Source organism: Megalops cyprinoides, chromosome 7 (genome assembly GCF_013368585.1).
Source record: "Megalops cyprinoides isolate fMegCyp1 chromosome 7, fMegCyp1.pri, whole genome shotgun sequence".
Classification (NCBI taxonomy): Eukaryota; Metazoa; Chordata; class Actinopteri; order Elopiformes; family Megalopidae; genus Megalops; species Megalops cyprinoides.
In genome coordinates this window covers 13,576,614-13,597,885 of record NC_050589.1, presented here as the reverse complement: position 1 = coordinate 13,597,885, position 21,272 = coordinate 13,576,614, and the positions used below count along the sequence as shown (strand labels likewise).

Sequence of the window (21,272 nt, the reverse complement as noted above, 5' to 3'; positions counted from 1 at the left end):
GCAAAAAAGCAGACTATTCAGCCTCTTGACACGGAAGCCCACTCACTATTTTTGTTGTTCACATTTCAGGAACCAGAAAGCTTTTTGAATGTTACAGCTCTGTAATGTGCTTTCTGAATGTTACAGCTCGGTAATGTGCTTTCTGAATGTTACAGCTCGGTAATGTGCTTTCTGAATGTTACAAGCTCGGTAATGTGCTTTCTGAATGTTATAGCTCTGTAATAAACCTAATACTATCTGTGTGTCTCTACACTATGTAATACTTACTGTATGAATTATCGCTGAGAATGAGTCATGGCAGTGAGGGTTATTGCTGAGAATGTGTCCTAGCAAGCATGTTGTTTTATTTAAAGCAAGGGTGCTGATGATCTAGACACTCCCACCACATTACCAGCTATTGATCTCTTTCCTACACACACACACACACAGACAAAAATATCAGGTTTAAAGGGACCAACTCCATATTACCTGCTCAGCCTCTGCCACAGTCTCTGAGACTTGAGAACAGACACACCGAGACACTCTGCCTGCAATTATTACCTTACTACTGTTACCACTCATCTGGACATCAAAGACAGTCCTGCTTTGCCTTTCCTCATCCTCTCTGGTAGGTGACAGGAAATCTGCCAGTAGCCTACTAAGTATCCCCATTCCCAGGTACTGCCCACACTCCCCTTCTTTCACTCTCTTTATTTCACCTGTCTCTGTATTCACCCCCCAGACATTGTTTACCCATCACACAAAGCAAGTGGTTCATCTGAAATTGAAAACCTGAGATGGAGGCCATACACACTTCCCTTTACTTTTCTCACTAAAGCTGGGCATTCAGAGTTTCGGACTGCAAAGACCACTTCCTGTATGGGAGGCATTGACATTTCTCATGCCCCTGGAGTCCTGCATCAGCCTCATTGTGAATTTAGCAGGTGATTGAAGGCCCCCTTCCCTGCTCCTGTGAAGCTACAGTTAAGATAGCAGTTTAGCTTCGAAGACAAGTACATGCAAACAGAAAGGTTTCTTCAATGAAATGCTGATGTTTTGTTTATTGATAGGAAGCGTAACTGTAAGATCGGGCTATATGTACTGTAAGAGTGTGTCATGCTGATTCTATGTGCAGCGTATTCATGTTGTCTGTACTGGGATTAGGCTGCGCCATAAATGTCACATATTTCACCTCACAGTGTCAGATTGAGCAGTTATGCGTGCCAGCACTGAGGAAGAGCGCGAAAACCGCTGGCTGCTGCTGAGGGCTGCTAGTCATGGGTGCAGAGAGACATGTGACTACTCTGCATAGTCAGCAATCGCTTGCAGGTATTGCTACATGCACCTGCTAGCAGAGACTGTGCAGCTCAAGGAGGGGAGATCGACTACAGACCACTGTGAATAAGGAGCATCACTCACATATCCAATTACAGAACATGAATTCCTGCCGCATAATGCAATTTGCCAAGCAAAGTAGATGCAGCCAGTTCCAGCCTTGAGGAAAAATCTTTACAGGCAAAGTTGGAATTCCCTAGTCTGTCTCCTCTCTGTGCATGTCTCTGTCCTTTTCCCTCTCTCCCTCTGGCTTTCCACCCTTTTATTGCACATATTTTTCATTATGAAATCCATAAATTGACACCATTGCTTCGTCTCTGCATGCAAGTGGGTATTAATGATGCTAATTAATGTCACCCTATCCCTTCCCGGGCAGGACTGTTGTACGTAGAAATGATGCTATGGAGTAATTACCAGTCCTATCCTCCCTCCTGTGCTAGTCCCAGCATCTGTCTCGTGCCTGATACTTACAGATCCCAGAATAATCAGCATCACATGGTTTCTATTTATAAAACTCTTCATTTGAAATGCTGAGATGTGAAGGAGGCCTCATTTCATGCCTGGAGCTTTTACGCTGTAATGCCACTTTCTGAAGTGAGCAAATCACTCCAGTCAGATGTTATCAGCAATCCATAGTTTGAATTGGGCATCACAAATACAATCAGTCAGCATATAGCTTCACATTACTGAACCTGATTGTACTAATCCTACCCATTTGTAAAATGAGACTGAGGTCATGGAATTGCACCTTCAATCTTCCAAGAAATACTCTGACTGGTGTTATTAAAATGTACTAAACACTGCTGTATTGATTATTTGCTAAATGCATTGCACGTGAGCAAAGCTAAATGAATTGAATGGCCTGTTCTATTCATTAATAGAGTCCCTGGGTCTACAATAAAGAGAGAGAGAGTCATTACAGTTCATTTACAGTGAAGCCCAAATCTGTCACCATGAATTACCAGTACAAGGTTTTGTCCTAAGGCCCTAATATTGAAATGCCTGGTTTTCAAACTTTTTCAATCTGTATTGTCTTAATAACAAAGAAATTCCACAGCATAATCTGTATAAAATATTAGGTGAGATGATTAGATCAGGAGAAAAACTGATTCTAATGACAGAGGACTGAAAGGGGGGACAAAGAGAACAGAAAAGCATTTGAGTAATAAGAGAACAGAATGACGCACTTTAGTATAATGATGTTTTAGCCCTTTAAACCTGACAGGTAAAGGTGAGGGGGGAGGAGGACTTGCATTCTGTTGCAAGTGCACCACATTGTTCTCATGGTGCAGAGGATTGTGGGTAATTGCAGATGGAGGGGTGCATGAACGCCTTTGGAAGACTGGTGATGAGCACCAGGGGCATCGCCATGACAACCAGGAAGATGCTCTGCACAGATCACTTACACAGCAGATTTCCCCCCTACCCAACACCCACAGAGCACGTCTCTGCACTGAGAGTATAATGCGATGCCCCAAGACCCAGCCATCAATAACAGCACTCTTTTACTACTGGTACCTCCCTCACTATCATTCATTATACCATCATTTCTCTCACTCATTTAGGACTGAGGCATCATGCATATTACCTTTACTTTACAGACATCTGCTTACTGTACCTGAGCCAGCCATAACTTCTGTTCTCTTCCATCTATTGGTAGTGAGTATGTTCAGTATACTCATAGTAATATGCTATTTTGGAGCAGTTTGATATGAGTTACTTGAGTCTGTGGCTATGTCGGGTAAGGCACTGTACATAACAAGTCATGACCATTTGTAGTTTCACATCATACCTAATAAACAAAATAAAATCATAGAAAATTTGAGACGCTGCCCATCACCATGGTCAGAAAGGGCAGCCAGCAGTCCAGCCCACCTCAGCTTGAAGTGAGAGGGGAGATACCAGCAAAACAACAGCAGGGAGGTTCTTTTCCAACAGTTTATCAAGGAGAAATGATAATATCAACACGACATCAATATGCCTTCCATACTGAATAACACAGGCAATTCTCTGAGCTGTGTTTCCTCTGTGTGTGAAGTGGCCAGGTGTTCGGCAGGGTCAGGCTGCTGGAAGTGCAAGCTGGTTTATGACGTGGGGCTCAGCATCAGAGCCATGCTGGATGAGATCTTTTATTGTGTTCTGAAATGGCCATCAAAAATGACCCGTACAGCACTTGCCAAGAACTCTGCTGGCACTGTCTGTATTTCAGTCTGGAAGAAAATTCCTCAGAATACAACATTGCATATGTTTGAAAAACAGGAATCTGTGCTTTGGATGTTAACTCTCATAATTATTAAAGGCTGGAGTTTATTAAAAAGGTTGAATGTTTGTGGTATTCATTAAGTGTTTGTTTTCTCTAGATATATTTTGCTAACAGAGTAGTTAATCCACTTGTGCCAGTTATGACTGATTGAATCACAGGTAGGGTGGGAATCCACAGCTATAGCAGATATCCGTGTATCTGACTGTCCCTGTTCTTGCTGAATCCAGTCTGGGCGTCCCGGGGGTGGAGCTGGAGGGGACTCCGCCTTTGTCTCAGAAAGGTCTGCTGCTGCCATTTAGATGTCCCAATCCTCCAGGCCCAGCCAGGTGCTCTCCTGCCACAGGTGGCACCACGTCACAAAGCTTCCCTTCACCATGACGACATGCCCTTTATGGAGGGAAATGGGGCGGTAGCCATAGAAACTGTTTCCACAATGTAATCCAGCCACTGCTTCTGTTTAACCAGTCCATGGCTCCTGCCAGCTCTTCATCTCAGACCCAGTTCTGCACATGCGAAAGCACCTACTCTCAGTGACACAAATAGTACCTTAAAGACTGGTATGTGGAAGAGAAAGGGCAGGGCAGAATTTTTGGCCCCATTCTTTTGTAAAGTCACTACGGTGACTCGGTAACTCAGCAATACAGCACTGCTGGATTGCTTGCAGCTTACTTTAAAATGCCTGCTGTCCTGGTTTTAAATATCTAAATGCAGCCTGGTGCACTATGAAACAGAAAACAGCAAACTGTAACTCTGCAGCAGTCGGTCACTTCCCATCATGCCTCACAGCCCAATCCCTATGTCACATATTCTCATACCAATACAACACCTGATCATATCCTTGGCTGCCATGACAACCAGCCCATGCGCCAACAAGAGTTGCTCCTTCTGCAGATCAGTCTGCTGGCACACCTGTGCGTTAAGTGTCTGATGTACTGCTGTACTGATCTACTGATGTACTACTCCAAAATGGCTTGGAGGGCCATCAGAAACAGATGTAAATGTAATGTACTGTGATATTGCACTGGGAAAGTGCTTCATATAAACTGTGAGGATATGTGGACTTTTAAAAACTGAAAAAAAAAACTGAATTTCAGGTCAGACCTAAAATTCAAACAGTAGCTTTGGAATGTGCTAACCAACACTTCTCTCAAAACAAAATACAAGGAGGAAAACTTACAAAAACAATTCTTTATTTTAAAAAATCCACAAACAAAAGGAACCAGCCTTAGTTCACAGCCACACTGCTGAAAAAAGTGAACCTGCCTCTGAAGTCACACACCTGTACATAACTACAGGTGATTAGACAGGTAGGATCAATTAAGCTGGTTCACAAGAAACAAAGACAGATAAACACAACCACTTTGACAATTTTCAATTGACCTGTTCAGATGTAATTGATAGGCATGAGCTGAAGTATTGAAGAACAGCATTTGGAAAGACAAGAATCCTATAACAAACATTTAAACAATCATTTAACCATTAAAACAGTTTTGGGGGGACAGGTGAAGTTCTCCTTCACATTTGGAATATAAATTATTAAGTGTGAGACTTGGCATGGGTTTCTCAGAAAATGTAAATAAAATGTATAATGTTTGATGAGTTGCAAAAATAATCATCAGGAGCTACTGATAAAATGTATTTGCGTATAGCGCTGACACATACTACACAAACCACTCCCTATTAGTATTCTGCTTTTTTGCCATATTTTAATGGTATGAAAAAACAATGTTACACTCAAAAAAGAATCAAAACGACACAACTATGTGACGCAACTGATTCATAAGCCGACTAAAGAAAGCTAAATGAGAACCCCACCCATTACAGTGCAACATAACCCTGCAAATATCCATTCAGACAACAGGACAGCTAAATAGATTTGACAGATACGTTATGTAACCCAAGCTACATTATCCATTCAGAGAGGCTCAGAAGTAACCAGCTCCTAGCTTTGAAAAATGACATGGCTCAAATGTACATAATGTAATGCAGTCTCGGAGTGTAATTTCAGCCAACCACACAGGCGAGCAGAGTGAGAGAGAGGGATGGATATGCATACAGACTCCTGCAGCTGCATGTGACCACACTCCTGTGCAATCAATAAAACCTGCCGAAAACCTCTATTGGCTGGCTGGTATGATATGAATCAGCAATGTCAGTTTAGTGTTGATGCTGATTTAGTAATGCCGATATGACTCTCTCGACATAGTCCTACTGGCCTAGGCGAGTCAAGCATATACTGTAAAAGTGGTATAGTATATGCTCGATGCCTCTCCTCTACCTGACATAATTATAAAACTCAAAAACAATGTTTCCTCATTTACACAATATGCTCTTCTCATAATGTCATTCCAGTTTAATTAAATATTATTTCAGTTCCAGTTAATGAAATCTGTTAGGACATTCTGAGTAAACCATCGCGTTCTCATTACTCTTTAACGAACACAAGGGGCGTTTGCAAGGAGATGTTGTATTCCTGCAAACTAACAAATAAATACGGCGCGTGGACAGCATGATCAACTCCCGACGACCCGAGAACAATCGGGAAACGCAGACATGCCAGTTTCATGGCAGTGAAACTAAAGAATCTGTACAGAGAACTGTACAGTCTACAAGATGCCGTTAAATATTGCGTCACATAATAGTGCAATGGTTTCATTGGTAGTATTTTTCGCTCTCCGTAATCACGTCTGCTTAAGTGAGGAAACAATTACATCGCAAGACGTTAGAAGTTTTGTTTTGTATTCAGTTGTAAGTATCTCAGTAATAGGCAGGTAAGCAATTGATGCTGTATTTCGTTTCCAATCAGCCTTATCTGTGACGAGGCGTTTCCCGCGAGCGATGGAAAGCTGAGCGCGTCATTAAGAATGAACTTCGGTTGAGCTGAATATTATCCTTAATATGTCCAATATTATCGCTAGCCCAATTTAAATGAGCAGCACTTTTACGATGGTCCCTACAATTTTGGAAGGAAACGGTGGTGTTGTCATACTTAAATGATACTAATCACCGCACAAATAAGAAAATGATAATTAAATCGTAAATTCCCTGATGTAGCTAAGACTGTATCTTCTTCCGAATAGGAACGTTTGATTATTTATATATATAGCAACTGTTTTTAAAAGTGTGATGACAATCAAAAAAAGAATGTGTGACGAATGTCCAATATAAAACCAACTTTACTTCCCTGTCAGAAAGCGCCTTATATTGAAGGACTGCTGCATGCGGTGTTAAATACAACTGAGGGCACACACACTTGCAGTCATGCAGGGGTGGCTGCCAGCTCGATCGCGGTCGGAGTGATACGGAAAAGCCTGCTGCCCACCCTGTAAATTAAACGGTGGAGGGACGTCGTGCGCCCTGCTGAACACAGATATCCATGTTGCGTCTCCTGAGAAGTCAGACTTCATCTTCTTTGCCCTGATTAGCAGCAAAGGCGCAGAGATAACTGAGTCACCGTGGACTGGAAGAAACAAGGGAATCGTTCTGGGATTTATATCATAAACGCTAAATAATTATTACTAATGTATCTAAAGAAGTGCGAGCAACAAACAAAGGAATACGAAGAGATGTCTGTTTTACTTTCCGTCTTCCTGTATGTATTTCCATCTTGAGATATGAGGTCTTTGTTTACGAGCTAAATTGGGAGCTGGCTTCGCAGTTTATTTTTCTCAGTTTTCCCCAGTCCTTTGTGTGTTTTAAAGAGGGGCTAACCGTTGTAAGGATATTATCGGACAGAAGTGAAATCGAGGTTGTGACCGGACTTTAAACGAAATCATCCTTGAAATTGTTCAATCAGTAAGCGGAAACTAAGGTAATTCACTTAAATGTAATCGACCGTTATGTGTTTAAAATCACAGGATCTGTAATAAGTTGTGGTTGTTCGTGGAAAACGATGCTAGGCAACAGCTATCTTAGACCTCTAGCAACACACAGGTTATAATGCGCTTCTTTGCGGAGACCAGGGTCTCCTACTCCGGGCAGCAGCACGTGCGTATTTTGGGTCATGTCGTGTTAGTCAGGCAGGTTATATGCATTTTTGTGCATTTTGTAGTAATTGCATCACCATTCTGAACACTCACATCACCCTTAAACCTATACACAGAGGGACAGCGTGTATTCGCTGTGCTATAGTATGGCTTCTGCATGTGTCTTTGTGAGGAGAGGTGTAAATAGAAGTGTGTAACCATAGCGATGCTGCTCTCACGCTCACAAATCGCAGCGCTGTTTTCCCACAACAAATGTTTTGTCTCGCCTGCTTTCCCTTGCAGCCCCTGCAATGCCAGGTCTCCCAGCAGCCTGCTTCTCTGTGAGCTGAGAGCGGGAAGAGTAGTGCGAGCATGATGCTGTTCCAGGTGGCCATGCTGGAAGCGGCACAGGATCCCTCTGCTCTGTCCCGGAGGATCTGCGTCTTATCCCTGTCCCTCATCCTGCTGCTCCTGCCAGGAACAGCAGGCTCCAACCTCAACTGCCACAAGACTTGCATCTGTGCTAGCAACATTGTCAGCTGCTCCAAAATGAACCTGTCCAGCATCCCCTCCACCCTGCCTCAGTATATGGTTGTGCTGGACCTCAGCTACAACATCCTCCCTGGACTGCGTTCAGACTGGACCAGCGTCAAACTGTTAAAACTCCACAACCTGCTGCTCAGCCACAACGGCATGACCTTTGTGTCCTCCGAGGCCTTCCTGCAGGCCCCTCGTCTGCGCTACCTGGACCTGTCCTCCAACAACCTGCGGCAGCTGGATGAGTTCCTCTTTGAGCCCCTGACCCAGCTGGAGGTGCTGCTGCTCTACAACAACCAGATCTCCCAGATCGACCGCTCCGCCTTCAACGGCCTCCGGAGCCTGCAGAAACTGTACCTCAGCCAGAACCGGGTCTCCCGGTTCCCCCTGGAGCTGGTGAGGGAGAGGACCCGGCCAGAGAAGCTCAGCCTACTGGACATCTCGTCCAACCGGGTGAAGGTGCTGCCCATTGCTGAACTGCAGTCCCTGCCAGCCTGGATCAAAAATGGCCTGTATTTCCACAACAACCCGCTGGTCTGTGACTGTGCTCTCTACAGTCTGCTGGCTCACTGGCACATCCGGCGGCTCAACTCTGCCCTGGACTTCAAGGACGAGTTCTCCTGCATCCTGCCGGGTCCGCAGAAGACCACGGTGGGCGTCTTCACTCTGAATGGTGTGCACATGAACTGCAGCACGTACAAAGAGGTGGACGAGGAGACCTACCTGGACCAGACACTGGTCCTCAAGTGTGACACCCGGCACCGGGACATGCAGAAGATCTGGGTGACGCCCAGCAATATGGCGGTGAGGCCCGGCAGCAATCAGAGTGCAGTGGCCCTCCCAGATGGCAGTCTGCAGGTTGGGCCAATGCGGCCTGAGGACGCAGGGGTTTATACATGCTTTGCCGTGAGCGAGGCTGTGAACGAGACCCTGTACATCTTTGTGAAGGTGCACAACTTTACCCTGAACGCAGGCAACGAGAATCTGAACACCGCCTACACCACGCTGGTGGGCTGCTTGGCCAGCGCGGTCCTGGTGCTTATGTACCTGTACCTGACGCCCTGCCGCTGCTTCTGTTGCTCAGGCAACAGCAAGGCTAGGAACCAGCGTGAGGACAGCATCCACTCCTCCATGATAAGTGCCACGCCCACCCACGAGGACCCGGGCGCCAAGGCGGGCCTCCCCCGGCACGTGGCCTTCATCGACCCCAAGGAGCTGCAGGGGCAGAACGGCAAGGTCACCCCCAATGACCAGCAGGAGGCACTCCTGGGGGGGGAGCTCCAGGGGGAGGGGCTCCAGAGGGAGGGGCAGAGGAAGAGGTCGGATGCAGACTCCATCAGCTCGGTCTTCTCTGACACCCCCATTGTAGTCTGAGAGAGGACATCGCCTGCTAGACCCTTCTTATGTATGGATTACACATTATGGGATGTCGTTTACCCTCTGCAGAACTTCTGACCGTGATGTTCTTGAAGCGTGGTCATGTGGTTGTGTTAGCAGCTTTATACTGACCCTTTGCCTGAAAGAACAGAGACCAAAACACAAGAAAGTCTTTCCCAGCAATTGAATCTGTAGCACTTAAATCTGAATACTGTGAAAAGGTCTAGATTTGGAATCGGACACTAAAAAAGATTAATAACAGAGTAATTTGGGGTAGAAAAAGGTGTTGGAGTACAAAGAAGGAAGGGGGGAAATGGGTTGTGAAAGATAAGCCGAAGGTTCTTATGTGGAAGAAAAGCTTCATACCTATAATTAAGTCATGAGCATGGGCATTGCAGGAGCTGTGAAATATTTAATATTATCAGGAGGCAGGGCTTATGGAGCCTTTCACTGCAGGCAGTCTAGGATCACTGGATACAATAATGTAAATCACTGTGGGGGATGGGGTGTTGCAAATGGGAAATCGGAGGCTTATTTCTGCTACCCCCAAAACAATGGGATTACCATCTGAGATGAGCACTTCAGAAAGGGAGAACTGCAGCTCAGATGAAAGCTCAGGACTAGCAGAGCACTCCTTCATCCTGCCGGCCATTCAGAGCTCAACTGTGATAGGTTGATTCATCCTGCCAGCAGTTCAGAGTTCAGCTGGGATAGGCTGAAACCTGATTGGGTCCCTAGGGGTACTCCAACAGCTGAGGGATACAAACATGTCTACAGTACAGATTGAGAATTGGTTTAAACAAATAAACCAATTGTGTACAAACTCTCATTTAAACTGACATAAGAAGATGCTTTTTTATACTGTCCAAAATCAGCCTTTCAGTCTCAGCATAGGGCACAGGTCTGACTGTCTAAGCCATGGAAATATGAGCAGGAAAAGAAGTGTCTGGCCTCCTGCCTGTGACTGAGACATGTGATGTCACACACAGGGGGAGATTACAACCACAGTCCTCAGTCTCAGGTTTCTGTCTGTTTTTGTTGTTAGAGATACTTTTCCTAAGTCCTCCCCACCCTCTTTGTGCAGAAAAAGTGTCCTCTAATCAATGAACCACATGCTGTTCCAGTGGGGGGGCTTCAGTCAAACAGCAGTCCAGTTTAACCAGGTGCAGGGAGAGCAATGACAGCAGTGTTTTTAAGTCAGTTTAACCAAACTACTCTCAGTGAAGCATGCACTGCAAAAACATTTTGCTATGCCCACCAGTTCATAATTTAATTATAATTAATAATTTATTGAATCTAACCACTGTGCATTTTGTCCCTTGTCCTTTGAATAACTAAACTAAGCCATTGAATTTTTGATGCAGTGTCATCCATAATTTCCCTGCTCTAAGTTCAGGATAAGGCACGTTGTGTTCAGACTGAAATTTGGCCTAGTGTAAATGGTCTCTCTTAAGTATCCCATCTGACAACTCTTTTTCCATGAGTTATTAGCAACTGATGCCTGGCACATGTTTATAATGGAGGCTGTGTTAATACAGAAATGCTGAGCCATCATAGGCCAGCAGTGACGGGGTTAACCCACCTGCAGTTTGGCTGGGAGCTTCTCCATAGGATGAGAGATGATGCAGGTGATGTGCTTCTGTTGGTGAGATACACCGCAGAATATGACTGTCTGCTACTTGCAGTCTTTAAACAGATTAGGGGAGTGCCTCTCAAAGGAGCCTCTCTCTCATTCATTCTGACACCATGTAAAAATGTCAGATCAGATGTTTTTTCTTCCTGCTGCTCAGCTCACAGCCTCTAAGGGGTTCACAGTCTACTCAGTGCCTGCTACCCGGAGCCAGGTCACATATTACTGAGGGGTGGCTTTCTGATTCCTTCCCTTAATTTCATTCACAGCACAGAAAAAGGTGTGTGTCACCTGTATAATGTTGATGTACAGAAGGTTAAACATCTAACCAGGAGTATGCACTTAAGCCATAAATCTGCTGAAGTTTACAGGTCCAGCATAAGGAATCAGATGCAGTTTGTTGCTAACCAGACAACCCAACCAGTACCTTGTAATAGAAAACGTGTTAACGTGCTCCATTCAATGAATAAGATTTTTCAGATTGCACTATGTGCTGGTACCTTTCACAAAGAATTCAGTCTGAAATGCAGATGTGTTCCCCTGTTGCTCACGGTCAGATGGCAGTGTTTACCAGCCACCTCTGTACCAGCGTAAACAGAAAGAGAAGATTTCAGCCTGCCTGTTGTGATGAGGGAAAGGCCCTGGAATTACTGAATGCTAATTACATCATTTGATGGAACAGGGTGCCAGTGTGGTTGTGTCTTGCTGTGAAAGCAGGGATATTTTCAGTGTTTTCCACAGTCAAACAGGCATAGTGATGTTCCTTGGTCTCATCACGTGAGATCATCCATACCAAGCATATATACCAAATACTCCATCCACACTGAGCCCAAACAGATGCAAGGTGGCAGGCTTGAACAATTCCAGCCCTGCCAATTCTGTTCATCCACGAACAGTATGTTCATCACTAGGTCCTGGACATTAAATAGATGCTTGCATGCCATTGGAATTTCAGAGGATTTCGTTGGGAGAACAGAAACCCTGGTAGAAGTACAGTGATTTCTAACATGAGATGTACAACTGCACAGGAACCTTAGGAGGAACTCAAAATAGCAAATAGTGATCATATATCTTTTTGAATAAATGGCAATATATGGAAAATATTATATCCAAGGAATATTTCTTTAAATCTGTTAAAATATACAGCAGATAATAAAAATGCCAGTTCCACATGTGCAATTGTATTTATATGTTGCAGAATATATTTCACTATACCTCAGTTCGATGATGTATGCATCAAATTGCATATGGAAGTGGCAATGGTGAATATTTCACCTACAGTATGAAACATATATAGCTTAAATTGAGGTATTGATGTTTTAAAATGTACAGGTGAGTATGAGCGTGAGTATGTATTGAAGAGACCATAGAGAAATCCCCTCTTCTGTTGTGTGCTGATATCCCCAGTCTCTTCTTTCCTGCTGTGTGCTGATATCCCCAGTCTTTTCTCTCCTGTTATGTGCTGATATCCCCAGCCGTTCCTCTGCTGCTGTGTGCTTATATCCCCAGTCTCTTCTTTCCTGCTGTGTACTGATATCCCCAGCCTCTCCTATCCTGCTGTCTGCTGATATCACCTGTCTGTCCTATCCTGCTGTCTGCTGGTATCACCCGTCTGTCCTCTCCTACTTTCCGCTGATATCTCCAGCCTCTCCTGTCCTGCTGTGTGCTGATATCCCCAGTCTCTCCTCTCCTGCTGGGTGCCATACATCAGTTAAGGAAGGGTCGCCATTAGAGAGACACATGTCTTGGTTTAGCTGTGGGGTACACACTGGCATAAGGAGGTGGACTCTATTCTCAGCTCAGGGAGGAAGTCTTAAAAAGCCAGCCTCGTTTCCTTACAGAACATTAACAATTTCTAATCCTAAAATTCTTCTGGGTGCTTTTGATACAAAGTTTGTCTAATTAAAAGTCTGTAGAGACATTGAAAGAAATGGCTGGGAATGGCTTCTAAAGGTGACACAGAAAGACACCTTCTTCCCAATACATGTGTATGTGTACTAATGCCCTCTCTTTAGGGAAGAATTTACCATAAGTATTGTGTTAAGTATTGCTTAATTATGTGTGTAATAGCAATGGTACTCTTGTGTTAGCCATTGTCTGTATCAGTGGTGCAACTTATCGTCTCAATGTTGATAACTAGCTGCTGTCTTCATGGAGTTGTGAAGCATCTCCACATTTTCTGAAGAGAAGGCAAAAACTGTTCTCTGTGCTCTAGTCCTGAAGGAGCACCGATGACTTCCAAATGTGCGTCAGCTGTGACTGTAATTCATTCTCCTCTGGTTCACTGTGTGTCGGTCATTAAGGCCAGTGCCTAAAGCTTTGGTTTCTGAACTGGTGTGTTGTTGCAGTGGAAATTTCCCCAATCACCAGCATTACCAGAGGAAGGGACAAAATGGAGCCTCGGGTTAGAGGAGTCAGGCCAGGAGGACACTGCTCTCATCTTCATGTTCAGCTGTGCTTGTCTGTGCTTTTTTCAAGGGCACCCAAGATCATTCTCCAAAAGAAATATATGAAGGAAAGGTTTCTGGACATGTGGATGCTGGACAAGCATTTATTAATCAACATTGTGTAAGTTTTCTGCCTGGCACACCAAAGGATCTTCTCTGGGTGTAACACTCAAACATCCACCATCAATCATCTGATTTTCATGGTTTTTAAGGTTCCCTTACAAATAGCATCAGTTCTTACATTTCTAAAAACAACTCTCAGATGGAATCCTACCAGAGAAGAAAATTCAAAATCTCTCTAACTTTATTAGCCAGTGATGTGCAGTTTCATAACCCAGCAGGGCAGAGCAGTATTAACATACAAGCCAAAGGAATGCTTAGTAGGTAATGACTTCCAATAGTCCACACCAGCCCCTTCCTCAGAACAGAGAGCAATCTCCAGTTTAGACCACACAGAATGCTCTTCTCATAGCATGTGGGTAGTGTTTCAGTCCAGAGTAAGACACCTGTGTCTGCAGATTGTAAAAGATAACATTTTCTCATGAGGAGCAAAAAAGTGTGCTCTTAGTTAATATTCAGGATGATCCCCAGTAGCACTATTTACCTCCCGTGTGATTTTTATGCAGCAGTTTTTAAAGGGTACTGAAGCAAGACCCCACCAAGGACTGCACATCACTACACTGTTCTAGCTATAGCTCCTAGTGCTGTTCAGGACCATGTGGCTCATGTTCTCATACAGTGGGGTGGGTTTGTATGGCAAATACCAAGCTCTGCATTTCTGCAGAAATGTGTACAGTAACGCATATCCCAGATCAATAGAGGTTTTAGAGAATATATATTGGCAAATATGGTTTAAACAATAAAAAGTTGTTTTACAGTTATGGAACTTTTTGTTGTGTCCTTGTTGTGATATCTGATCATGCATGAGGACCCAGGCAGGGTCTGCCAGGTAAGAATTGCATGAGGTCGCATGGGGACTTATTGGTGTTGCACACTAATGTGATACAAGAGCTAGTTAACTGAAATATCACTGCTGCTGCTAAGAGGTGAAAGAGCAGCAGACGTCAGTGTGCAAGCCACCCTGCCGTGTAGAGCAGCGTGTAGCGGCCATAGAGAATGGAGCTCTTACTAATCTATTATTTACCCTGTGAATAACTGCTAATCTCTTCCCTTATTCTGTCCCTGGCGACTCAGCTAGTGCCACTCTCTACAGCTGGCTCAAGTTTCTCAGCATGGCTGTGTATACTGGGTCACGTGGACCTTAAGGCACTAAGGTGACAGATTATTTTACCTGGAAAGAAACAGCAATACCCCCTTCACCAGAGCCTGTATGTTATGTAAATGCAGGAAGCAGTGCAGTCCTGGGCTTTTTTTTGAATAGGAATGGGATTGGATAGGAAAGATGCCATGTGGCCCTAATTCATGAAATGGTAAAACAGATTTTTTTTGTATGAGTCAACTGTGACGCAAATATCAAATGTCATTTCTATATTTAATTGAACAGCTGATGTAGTGTGTGTTTTAAAATTTCTTGTCACAGATTCTGGGATTGGGGGTAGAGTTTGGTCCCATGGCGGGTAAGGCTGGACCAAGAACACCCCACTGCTCTGGGTGCCTGATGAAGGACCATAATCCTACGGCTAACTATGTGGAAAAAAATTGAACTTATCCATGGTCAGAGTATACAGAAGTTAATGACAAGATAGAGTGGTGGTTCTTCTCCACTGACTAAAATCTGATGAAATATACATTTCACCCCGAGTCCCCAGATGTTTGCTTAACACAGCTGCAAGGACATATCCATGAACAATAGCATTCAATTTGCCTGATTTTATCATTTATAATACTTTTAACATATGAAAAAATATGGTATAAGGGCTACCAATTTTTCATTTTGATAATTTTTGAAGATATGAAATACAATACATTCATTGTTTGAGTTGTCACAAACAAAATGGCAAAAATATGAATTTAATAACATTTTCTTTGGTTTAGTATATGATATTATATAATCAATCACTGTCATTGTCAATCACATGAAACAAGGAAAACAAAACTGTCAGCACAGGTGGAACAGAGATTTCTTTAAAACACATATCCCTATATAGTCGCTGGAACAGCCCATAAGGAAATGATGTCAATGAAAGTGTAGGACAGAGTCAGGAAAGGGAAGCTGACTTTAGCCGATAGTTTGCTCCTCTGTGTTGGTGTTCAGATTCCCACTCACCAGGTAAATTCACCAGGTGCTGCACACCTGTACCAGTGAGATGGGCTGTTACTTCTCCCAGCCTGTCAAATACCTCAACATGCACCTGAAGGAAAAACCGGCAGCTGTCCAGGGCCGAGGGACAACCTGTGTTTTTGGCATGTTATAATGAGGTCAGTCTATAAGCACGTTTGTTGAAGGCATTTCTGAAAAGTTAAAGATTCAGAAGTATGACTTGCACCTGAAATATTAAAGCACGACTACCTAATGTTTTCCAGGTACAAGTTGTCCATAAGTACTGATCTAGGACCAATTCTACTGTTTATCTTTTAATAACTTCTGTCTGGAGTGCCTCATGTGCTTGGTGCAATGTGACCATTTTCAAGATAGTGTATTGCTGCCATCTAGAGGTATTTCTATGGTACTACAATACTTTTCCCTAATCCATCACAAAGTACATACAGTACTTGCCTTCCATTTGGTTAAATCCTATTTAAAGTAAGTTTAATGCCACTTTGCAAATATTTGGAAGAGGAAACACATGTAAAATTAAGGTGCATGTGTCTTTGTGATGGCTTGAAACAAATAATCATGTTAAATATTGGAACAGGCACACATGCTGGGAGTGGTTCTAACAGCATACAATCCTTACTGTCATTGGCTGGAAAAAAGAGGAGGACAGCAAGGATAGGGGGAGGAGAGAGGAAACACAGGCAGGTGACACTAAACATAAAGTCAGTTTAAAAAACTCTCATCTTTCAGGAAATGATTCATTGGCAGAGTAAATGACATCACAGCATTCCTGCCAAACCAATAAGACAAACTAATAAGGTGATACCTTATCATTACTCAGTCAGTTTCATCAATCATTACATTTATTATTTATCTAACATTAGTGTAGGTAGTGCTGCTTGACACTTCACTTGACACTTGACTAGACACTTGACAAGCGTGCTACTCGGCAATCCTTTTGTAAGGAGGTGGGGTCTTTCAGGTGGAATACTGGTCAGCATTAATATACTTATTGCACATTTGCTGACAGCAAAAAAGAGGGGAAGTTCTGTAACTTTTTCTATACTCGGCAGTTCATTTCCTTTATACTCTATACTTCCTTTATACCTCACTGCCTCAGGCCCTGTACCCTTGATCAGGATAATGACCAGAATAACATCTATTTGCATGTGTGTATTTCCAAAAAAAAAAAAATCTGGCCCATCCACTTTTACCTAGGCTTAATCCGTAAAATGATTTCTGGCTATGCCACTGGGTCAAGGCTGTCAAGGAGACAAATAAACAGCTACACATTTAACAGATCATCTGTAAACACTTTATTAAAACGTTGGTCATAGGTAAACAGTAATCTGATTACATAAATCCAACATGTGGCTTTATTGACCGGGTGAAATGCCTCCCAGATCATAACCCTGAGTAAAGTTTCCTGATTTATCTGAAACTGCGAGCTTAAACACGTCCGTCCCAGAGGTACATCCTTGACATAAACATCCATCGCAGGACACAGAATGTAAAGGCATTTATGGGGACTGTCAGAGACCAAACATGACTGAACACTCCAAACACCAGCAGGTTAAGAGAAAACGTCCTACATCATGAGGATGCAGAACTATTAAGATCCCTTCCAGAACAGGGCATCGTGTGGGGTGGCCTGCACAAACAACCCAAGAAATAAAATAACGCTTATCCAGAAAGCCAGGCATGGCAGGTTACCTTTGTATCTTTGAGGTTCAACCCCTGACAATTTGGTTGGAAAAACTGTCATTTTTCAGAAACAAAAAATTTGTGATGATGAGGGCATCCACTACCCTTGGACTCAGACTGCTGCTTTACAACCCTTGAAACAACCTGATTTTAAAGTCCTGCTTGGAGCATGTGCTCCCATTAGAAAAAAGTCAATCAATCACAGCTTGACTGCAACCTGTCTCCCTCTCTCTGCCCATGAGTAAAGACAGGTAATGCGATAGTCCCGGGAGATGGTAGGGCAGGTACGGGTATGTCTCAGGTGCTGATTTTCCTCTTAGGCAGGTAGGAGCTGGTGATCTGGTTCATGATCACGAGGGCAGGGAGAAGGGGTAGCAGCACAAGTATGTACCACAGCACGCCCCTGACTGTGGCCTGGAACCAGTCTGTGAACATGGCCAGCGTTATCGTGGCAACGGCCAGCAGGTAGGCCACCAGGCCACAGGTGGCGTGGTACAGTTTGAGGCGGGAGAGGGAAGGGGTGCGTGGCAGTTTGGGGAAGAGCAAGCACAGGCCAAAGGCCACCTGGAGTGCTGTGACTGCCAGAGTCCACACACCCAGAATGCTGTGCCAGCTGGCCAGGTGGGGGCGCTCCGACACACGCTTGCTGGCCACCATGAAGCCCACGCCTGTCACCCCTCCCAGCAGCACCAGGACCTGCAGGAGCCAGTGCAGACGCACCCTGCCCTTCCGGGACTGGAAGCAGAACGGGGAGCACTCCCTGGAGAAGAGCAACACCCCCTCAGTCATGCACAGGCAGAACTGCAAGAGGAAGGACCGATCAGAAACACTCTACATGCCCAGAGGCACCATAGCTAATGCAGCCACCACCACGGTATGAATGCAGACGCACTGGAGACGGAGGTGGCAACTTGCAGGCCCTGAGGTCCTCATTGGGTAAAGCTACACTCCGGTTCTAGCTTTATATCCATCCTTGTTCTGTGGTGAATGGGCCTTACTGTGGACTGCAGCACAGTATGTGAGTGTGTATGTATCGGGGGAAATCGCTGTGAATGAAAACAGGAGAGCAACCTCCTATTGCAATGTTCTACTGCACTCCAAACCTTTCAGGGTGATGAAACCAAACCCAGGCCTCAAGCTCCCATCCCTTTTTTCATTATTCATAATTTAAGTGCAGATGTATAATTTATCTCCTGCTTCTCTGGGAGAGAATCAGCCAACCAGCCCCTTTCTGTAGCTTCAAAGGCACTGCTGGGATGTTAAGATTCTGCACTTTCAGTTATGACATCATGTGGCCATGGGCTGCACCAAAGCCATGAAGGATTTATGGCTGAGCATTATCATGAACATTGGTATTATCAGCATTACTGATGATAGTAATGAGTGTTTTGTAATAGGGTTGTTTGTGGTGGTAATGAGTGGATTGTAATAGCATTGCTCATGGTGGTAATGAGTGGCTTGTAATAGCATTGCTCATGGTGGTAATGAGTGGCTTATAAGAGTGTTGTTCATGATGGTAATACCAACTGATGATGATGTCTGATTCTGATAGCGAAGGTCAAAAAATTACCTGCAAATAGCCCAATGAATTAGATGTGCATATCTAGTATCAAATACCACGTGACCTCTCTGTGCCCTGATGAGCTTTTGGAATCAGCGGTCCAGCTTATGTAACTGACCTTAACACTGTGTGTGTGTGTGTGTGTGCGTGTGCGTGTGCGTGTGCTCAACTATGCCTTTAAATTCTCAGAATAATACAGCTGCCTTTGGGCACAGAGAGACACAGACAATACTTACAGCAGCAGACATAAACACAGGATGCCAAGAGAAGAGACCTGGAATATAAAAATGATGTCAGGATAATAGCTATAATAAAACACTCCATTTAAACCACCTGCCCTCACAATGAAAAAGTCTAACTTTTAACAGGAATCTAGTTTTTTTATACTGTACAGTCCTTATACCATGTGTGCATTATAGATTTCTCCATGGCAGTTCTTAGGTGAAAAGACTGTGTGATGTAATAATGGAAAAGAACACTACAAAAATGTAGGTTAATTGAAACGTTCACCTGTTCCTTCTCCGGGCTTTAGTTTTACTATTATCATTATCAGATATTGACGGTGGAAAACGATATCATTATTATTTTAGTGCCATAGCAATGATTGCGAAATGAAATAGGACAGTGAAACAACAATAACTACTATTTGCATTTTTAACTTCATAAAACAACTTACTTGTTCCTGGGCGGGACAGCAGCGACATTAGGATTGTCAACCCCACGGCGGTGACGTGTGCGGCAATCACGGCAACTCTCCGGATCCACACATACAGGCAGAATTCGCCTGTTCCCGGACCGGGTCTCTCGCCAACCGGGCTGTAGTGAACGTCTACCTGCATCGCTTCACTCTTGCGATCCTCTCTGGATTAACCTCATGGTTCTGTGGACGCGGGTATGGATTAGCATTATCTCTTCAAATTCACATTACCAGTGCTTTAGCAGGTTCGGATAAATCTTTAAATATATAAAGGACTCAAATGTGCCGCCTAGTAACGCTCAACTGAACTGAGCAACAAGCTAACCAGCTAAACAAGTCAAAGGTGAGACCAGTACCTACCCTTCCGCAGTGATCTGAACGGTTTCACACAGTTCTGTAAAAGACTTGAACATAAAATCGGCGGCAACTTGCTGCATACAGAACTACATTTTCCGCAACTCCGCGGAGACGATTTTCTTTGAAATTCGTTATAATCTCCTGTTTTTTCTTCAGCACCACTTTCACTTTTTCTTGAAGCCTACCTGTAACAGCTTCTACCAGGTGGTTTTTTCACTTCTCTTCCTGGATACGACCGAAAGCAGATAAGTGACATTTGAGGCGTTCAGCAGGAAAAAAGGTGCGACGTCACTGACTCTTCTTTCCCGATCAGTGAGACATCTACTGGCGACAATCATGTCCCTGAATCTGACCAGCGTCTCTTACCAGTTTCCGGATGTATGAAGTCTTCTTACAAGATATCAAACCAATGCCTTGCTACATCTATGGTATTGTGTAAGATACTGGGCACTTCTCTTTTAGTTTGAACACCTACAAATTTAAATTCAGATCTGAATAAACACCCAACAATTATTTTCCTTCTGAAAATGACAGGATGTACATTTTAGTCGATACAGGAATATCTGACCCCCCCCCCCCCCCCCCTCCACCAAACCCTCTTGAGGTTTATCCCTCCCACAGTAATGTATCTTCAAAAAAGGTTAAAGAGTAAAGTTTCTCTGAGGGTGACTTTTCCATGAGTCCTGCTATAGAAGTGATGTGAGCAAGAGCCCCTATCAAACACAGTATCCACATGACAGTGAAACATCCGCTGCCAATCACTTTGCTTAGCTGAATTTAAACTGAAACTCACTTAAATCTGAGAAGAAATTGAAGTGAAGTGAAACAGGGTTACAAACGCAATCCTCTCCGATACAAGCCAAGCAGCTGTTCACCCTCCAAAGGAGGAAATATGGTTTAAACCTCCTCACACCCTGCCTCAACATCCCCTGCCCCTATCTAAATAGTTTTATGAATTGTGGAATTTTGTTGCAATATTGTCATCATGCATTTATACTTGAACATGTTCAGCCTGGTGTGTTGATTCATACTGGATCTCAACTTTGACGTATGTACTCAGTGGCAGGACTGCAATCCCCCTGCAGCCCATAACAAGGATGGGGCTCTCAGGTGGCTAAGTCAGCTGTGGACTTTGTTCCTGCTGCTGTTTCCAGTCTGAGCCATGTTATTCAGCAACAAGGGCCGGGAGTCTGCTGCAGTGA

General features: G+C 44.0%; 2 protein-coding genes across 3 annotated transcripts; one reads left to right on the top strand and one right to left on the bottom strand.

Moving 5' to 3' along the window:
• Window positions 1-6,869: 6,869 nt before the first annotated feature.
• Window positions 6,870-9,453, top strand: LOC118781097 (amphoterin-induced protein 1-like). Its single transcript, XM_036533976.1, has 2 exons — window positions 6,870-7,388; window positions 7,846-9,453. The coding sequence occupies exon 2, from the start codon at window positions 7,915-7,917 to the stop codon at window positions 9,451-9,453; it is 1,539 nt and encodes a 512-aa protein (XP_036389869.1). The 5' UTR covers window positions 6,870-7,388; window positions 7,846-7,914.
• An 8,066-nt stretch (window positions 9,454-17,519) lies between these two features.
• LOC118781165 (cytochrome b561 domain-containing protein 1-like) lies at window positions 17,520-20,298 on the bottom strand. Of its 2 annotated transcripts, none has more exons than XM_036534079.1 (4): window positions 20,256-20,298; window positions 19,693-19,896; window positions 19,253-19,290; window positions 17,520-18,256 (listed from the first exon to the last, which is right to left on the bottom strand). In XM_036534079.1, the coding sequence occupies exons 2-4, from the start codon at window positions 19,853-19,855 to the stop codon at window positions 17,753-17,755; spliced, it is 705 nt and encodes a 234-aa protein (XP_036389972.1). In that variant the 5' UTR covers window positions 19,856-19,896; window positions 20,256-20,298; the 3' UTR covers window positions 17,520-17,752. The 2 variants fall into 2 exon arrangements, with proteins under 2 accessions (XP_036389972.1, XP_036389971.1); XM_036534078.1 differs by having other exon boundaries at window positions 20,074-20,294.
• Window positions 20,299-21,272: the final 974 nt, after the last annotated feature.